Source organism: Salvia miltiorrhiza, chromosome 1 (genome assembly GCF_028751815.1).
Source record: "Salvia miltiorrhiza cultivar Shanhuang (shh) chromosome 1, IMPLAD_Smil_shh, whole genome shotgun sequence".
Classification (NCBI taxonomy): Eukaryota; Viridiplantae; Streptophyta; class Magnoliopsida; order Lamiales; family Lamiaceae; genus Salvia; species Salvia miltiorrhiza.
This window is the reverse complement of record NC_080387.1, coordinates 42,674,977-42,680,891: the sequence shown is the minus strand read 5'-3', so window position 1 is coordinate 42,680,891 and position 5,915 is coordinate 42,674,977. Positions and strand designations below refer to the sequence as shown.

The 5,915-nt window shown below is 35.5% G+C and overlaps 1 protein-coding gene across 1 annotated transcript; it reads left to right on the top strand.

Annotated features, from left to right (window-relative positions):
• Nucleotides 1-915: 915 nt before the first annotated feature.
• LOC131025842 (deoxyribodipyrimidine photo-lyase) lies at nucleotides 916-4,330 on the top strand. Its single transcript, XM_057955628.1, has 9 exons — nucleotides 916-1,357; nucleotides 1,888-2,228; nucleotides 2,318-2,558; nucleotides 2,727-2,884; nucleotides 2,961-2,997; nucleotides 3,101-3,159; nucleotides 3,548-3,629; nucleotides 3,755-3,826; nucleotides 3,949-4,330. The coding sequence occupies exons 1-9, from the start codon at nucleotides 1,052-1,054 to the stop codon at nucleotides 4,120-4,122; spliced, it is 1,470 nt and encodes a 489-aa protein (XP_057811611.1). The 5' UTR covers nucleotides 916-1,051; the 3' UTR covers nucleotides 4,123-4,330.
• Nucleotides 4,331-5,915: the final 1,585 nt, after the last annotated feature.

The following is a 5,915-nucleotide window of genomic DNA, read 5'->3' as shown; positions in this document are numbered from 1 at the left end:
TGGACGAAGGAAGTATATTTCATCAATTCATACAAAATGTTGATGCTACTATTTTAGGCACGCTGCTCTCCTAGCTATTCCATAAACAAGTCGAATCTAACACGTATAGATATTTTGTTTTCCAATTCATATATAAATAGTTTTTAGCGTTATATATACCTATAAAACCTATTTTGAAATATTAATCTCATCAAATTAGGCTACTAAATTAAATTATTTCATATTAATTGTAAACAATAGTATTAGTTTCAGTTTCTAGATTTTGATATGTAGTACTTGTTAATTCTAAACAATATTTTGTTTTGACTTTTCTTTCGTATAAGTCAATGATAAGTCATTCATATAGATTTATGCTTCCTGGATTAAATTATTTGTCTGCTCAGATTCAACTTATGAGCTGCGCCGCATCCGTTTGATTTGAATGATAAGTTATGATAGATAAAATAATATAAATTAATTAAATGTTTAATTTGTATTATTTGATTGTGATGAATAACCTGATCTGCACTCTAATCATCCAATTGGATAATTATTTATCATGGCTCTAAAATTGGATTGTTTATTTAATTATTTTACAATTCTACTACACCTTCCAAATCATCTTTTCTAAACACTACTTTTCTGACGGATAACCTACTTTTTTTTTTGTCGTCGAAATTTATCAATCCTATAAAATACCACATAATCTTCAAACCAATACATATCACAATATTCTCTCAAAAAAAAAATACATATCACAATAATAATAATAATAAAAATAGATAAATCCGTGCCAATCAATAGATGTACAAGCAGTACATGAAATCTAAAATATAAGAGGAGAATTGGGGCCCACTAAATGGTGGGTCAGCTCTTTCGAAATGGGCCGAACAATCACAAAGAAAAATGGTAATGAAAAAACAAATTAACGAATGAAAAGAATCCTACGTGTCCACCTTCAAAACCACAAGCGTTAGCCGTTTGAATTCCCTCCATTTCATCGCTCCCTCCCTCGCTTTCCCTTCTCTCTCATTCAACCCTACACTCCCCCGGCGCACAATAGCTCAACCTAATGTCTTCCTTGATTCCACCCGTCCAGCCTGGCAGGATCCGGGTCCTCAAGCAAGGGTCCGACCCGAACCAGGCGGGGCCGGTGGTGTACTGGATGTTCAGGGATCAACGGCTGCGGGACAACTGGGCTCTGATCCACGCCGTCCATCAAGCCAACCTGCTCGAGGTGCCCCTCGCCATCGCTTTCAACCTCTTCCGTCACTTCAAGGGCGCCAAAGCTCGTCAATTAGGGTTTATGCTCAGAGGCCTCGAGAAATTGCATTCGGATCTCCGCTCCACGCTCCACGTCCCCTTTTTCTTGTTCCAGGCGAGTTGAGTTTCGCGCCTAGGTTTTCCTTTACTTTTTTTTTTTTTTTTCATGTTCTTATTTGCTTTGTTGGATTTTGCTCATTTGAGGGTGAAAAACGGAGAATTTTTTCTCGATATTACCAATGTTGATGGAAATGATAGCAAGTGTTAAATTATTAATTCGTGATTGCTTGAGCATAGGCTGCAAGCTGCTCGTTGTATCTTTAACGAGTTTTCTATTGACAATACTTTGTTTGGTGTTAATTTTGTTATTGAGTATGGCTGTTTGTAACTGTAGTAATTAATCTCTCTCTCTCTCTCTGCGTCTTGCTTAGTCATCAGTGAATTTCATTTTTCATTCTGCATAACTGGAATTACTGTATGCATTTGGATTTTAGGTTGCATTAGTACCTGCTATAAATTCGAAGCATACAATATCATGATTTTGGATGACTTGCATTGTTTTTAGTATTATTGACGTTTTTCAATGGAAAGATACAGAAGTTGTTCAGCCATAGTACTGAATGTTTTGTCATAATGAATTTATAGGGAGAAGCTGTTGACACCATTCCCAAATTTCTGAAAGAAACTGGGGCTTCGCTTTTGGTGACAGACTTCTCACCGTTGAGGGAGGTTAGGCAATGGAAAGAGGAAATCTGCAAGAGGGTAACGGAATCAGTTTCTATTCATGAAGTTGACGCGCACAATGTGGTGCCTATTTGGGTGGCGTCGGACAAATTGGAATATGCTGCTAGAACTTTAAGGGGAAAGATAAATAAAAAGCTTCCTGAATATCTAATTGATTTTCCTGAAGTCACAAGTCCAATAAAAAGATGGGATTTCTCAAGTAATTCTATTGAATGGGAGGACCTCATTGCTAGTGTTCTAAGGTGAGATGTTAACACTTCTTGAATGAATATTCTGTAATCTGTGATATGATTTAGGCTAGGTGTTGGTATGCATCTAACGATATGACCAGACAAGGTGCAGAAGTTCCTGAACTTGAATGGTGTGAGCCAGGTGAAAAGGCAGCAATGGAAGTACTAATGGGTGACAAAAGTGGGTTCTTGAAAGCAAGATTGAAGAATTATTCTTCAGACAGAAATAATCCACTGAAACCCAAAGCACTATCCGGCCTCTCTCCTTATTTGCATTTTGGGCAGATATCAGCTCAGAGATGTGCCTTGGAGGCAGAAAAAGTGCGGAAACTATACACCAAGGTGTGTGCTGCAAGGGTATCTATCAAGTTTCTCTCTAGTTTCATACTTGTTAAGTTCTTCTATGCTCCCAATATATTACTTTAATCGACACTCTATTCTGGTGATTTCATACGAAGCTCAGTTTGTCCTTATATCTGACAAAATGCTTGTTGTGGCTGCCATCCTAAGGCAGTTGATGTGTTTTTGGAAGAATTGATTGTCCGCAGAGAACTTGCTGATAACTTCTGCTTCTACCAACCACATTATGATTCACTAGAAGGTGCTTGGGAGTGGGCTCGCAAGACTTTGATGGACCATGCCTCTGATAAACGTGAACATACATACACGTTAGTGATTGCCTTTAATTTTCTCCCTGATATTCTATGGTTCCTTAATGCTTGGAAATTCTTATGTTATTTGTAGGAGAGAGCAGTTGGAGAAAGCACAAACAGCTGATCCAGTAAGTATTTAAATCTGGAAAATTTTCTCCAAGGATATCATGCGTAAATTATCATGTTATAAACTGCATGATTAAATTATCTTCTGTGCATTTTTTTTTTCAGCTTTGGAATGCTTCTCAGTTAGAAATGGTTCATTATGGAAAGATGCATGGTTTTATGAGGTAAGCGACTTTTTATCTTACCATTTCTACGTCAATAGGTACTCTTATCCAGCTTTTTAAGATGCTTTCAGAAACAACTTTATGACCATAAAGTGGCACTTCTCCAACTCATAGAAGAGGTTAAAGTAGGAAGATGTTAAACATTTCACCCAATAATTATTGTTTCTCCATCTTTTTATGATAACGCTTCGTATTCTTCTCTCCTTGGGGTTTTTATTGCTACTCCAATCCTGAACATTCCCATAACAGATGAAATATATGCTTGAATATCTAAGTTAAAATTTGTGCAGTTGAATTATTTATCAATTACTATGAGCAATGAATATCTTACATGTGAACTATATATCTTCTGATAAGTGATAACTAGTGAGTTGGAATATGAATTCAGGATGTACTGGGCCAAAAAGATTCTTGAATGGACTAGTGGACCAGAAGAAGCACTTGCAACATCAATATACTTGAATGATAAGGTACACATTTTCTGTACCCCCCCCCCCCCCCCCCCCAATTCTGTCATAGGAGTTATTTTCTTACTATGATATGCAACTTTAACCTGAATGAGAAATTTATTTTTCCTCATTTCATTGTCCTGCAGTATCAAATAGACGGCAGGGATCCAAATGGATACGTCGGGTGCATGTGGTCAATATGTGGAGTGCATGACCAGGTCAATTCGAACTCTCCACCTCTGATACATATACAATGTTTGGGAAGGATAAATGATATAATATCTCCCAAAACTTCGATTCAAGTTGTTAAGTGCTAACACTGAGCTCGTTTGATCGTTAGGGGTGGCAAGAGCGACCAGTTTTTGGAAAAATTCGGTACATGAACTATGCTGGCTGCAAGAGAAAATTTGATGTTGAAGGCTACATTGCATATATAAAGAGGGTAGTCGGCGAATGCAAGAAAAGGAAAGCAGAAGCTCTCCTCAACAACAAAGCAAAACAACTGCACACCTAAGAAATTGATGCTACATTATTGCAGTGTTTAGATGTGTCACTTTAGAGACTTGCTAACTGGATATTTTTGTAAGCATAGAGTCATATGAACTCTTAGGATAAACACATTTAGAAAAATTGTAAACATGATGATTTGTTCTCAAATATTTGTTGTACTATGTTTATGGATAATGTGCAATGTTGACATTTCTGATTTCTTCTAGAATCAATGCTTTTGTAATCTATGCTGGATTTGTTTCCGTGCTTTGTTGTATGTTGTATGAGCCTATATTGCCACTCAAAATCGTACTTTCTTATCAATCTTTGATTCGAAAGTGCTATGGCAAGTCGTGTGGTTAACGTAGAATGTAGAAAATTGTGTTTGTTTTGACCTAGCGGTAAGTGGTTGGCCCAAGGCCTGAGGTCATGGGTTCGTGTTCACCGTGATCTTTAAAATTTTTAATTTACTTGTGTAATTTATCAAAATGTAAAAATTTTTCCAAGTAGCCAATACACTCCAATATGCCTAAATTCATGTATTTTGTGACAACACAATATTTAGCCGAAAGAACCATAATTTTCACGTGTGTTACGATCACATAAACATTTGATTTTCCACAAAAATTACAAACTCGAGCCTATAAAGTAATTGCAATGAACCTAATATAAATGCATTTATTTTATAAGTTCAGTATCTTGAGACACTTTTTTTTATGTCCCACCTATCTTGAGACATTTCCTTATTTGACAAAAAAATTATCTTTTATTCATCTTTTTATTTTTTCACCTACAAATAAAATATTATTTTTTAAATTTTCTTGAAAAAAAAAGGTGTCGAGATATCTGGAGGGAGTATAACCATATAGGTAGGTAGTATAAAATGTATGCCATTTATTTAAAAATGCAAGGAGAGAAGAAAAAAGAAAGAAAGAAAAGAAGAGAGAGAAGGAGAGTAGTATTGGGCCACCTACATAACTTTTCCATAACATCACATGTGTGCAATGTGTTGTACCTCTCTTGGGCCCAACCCACACCATCTGCACTTTTATCGATCAACCTACAACTACAACTACTCTTCCTTTTCACTTTTTACGACTCACTGGGCTTACATCCCAATTCATCGCAATTCAGGTGTCTGAATAATTATTTTGAAATTGTCTATACTAATTCCCTAAATATAAACACATCATAAATATATTAGTTGTAAAAATATTGTGATAAAAAAGATTAGCATGAGATATTCATAATAATTTATTACATGGGTAGACGGAGTTAGGTTTATAGCAACGTCAATAACTTAAAATTGTGGATCTTAAGTCCTCATCATCCCAAAAAGAACAATGAAAGAAATGAAAATGAAAAGTTATGAATTATGAGTAATTAGTTTAGTAGGTAAAAATCCATAAATCTCCCGTGCGGGCCTTAAATGCTATAGCTTGCTAAGTGGTTCATTTATCTTTCTTTTTTTTTGACATTTTGGTTGGATTTATCTTTTATGTGTACCCGTATGACACCCCATATTTTGCACCCACTTCTTTTTTTTTTAATTTCATTATTCAAATTGTTAAAAACTTAAAATAAAGTGGAATTATTAAGCAGAGTGGAAAAGTGAATCAAAAAAAAAAATACTTCACCGTCCCATGAAGCATGACCAAGTTCTTTTTAACACGAGTTTTAAGAAATTGGTATTTTATGTGTTAAGTGTGATAGGTGTAAAAATGAAAAGATAAATAAATGATCATTTTTTTTTGCCTTACAAGGAAACTGGTCAAGTTTCGTGGGACAAATCAAAAGAAAATTTGGTCATGCTTCGTA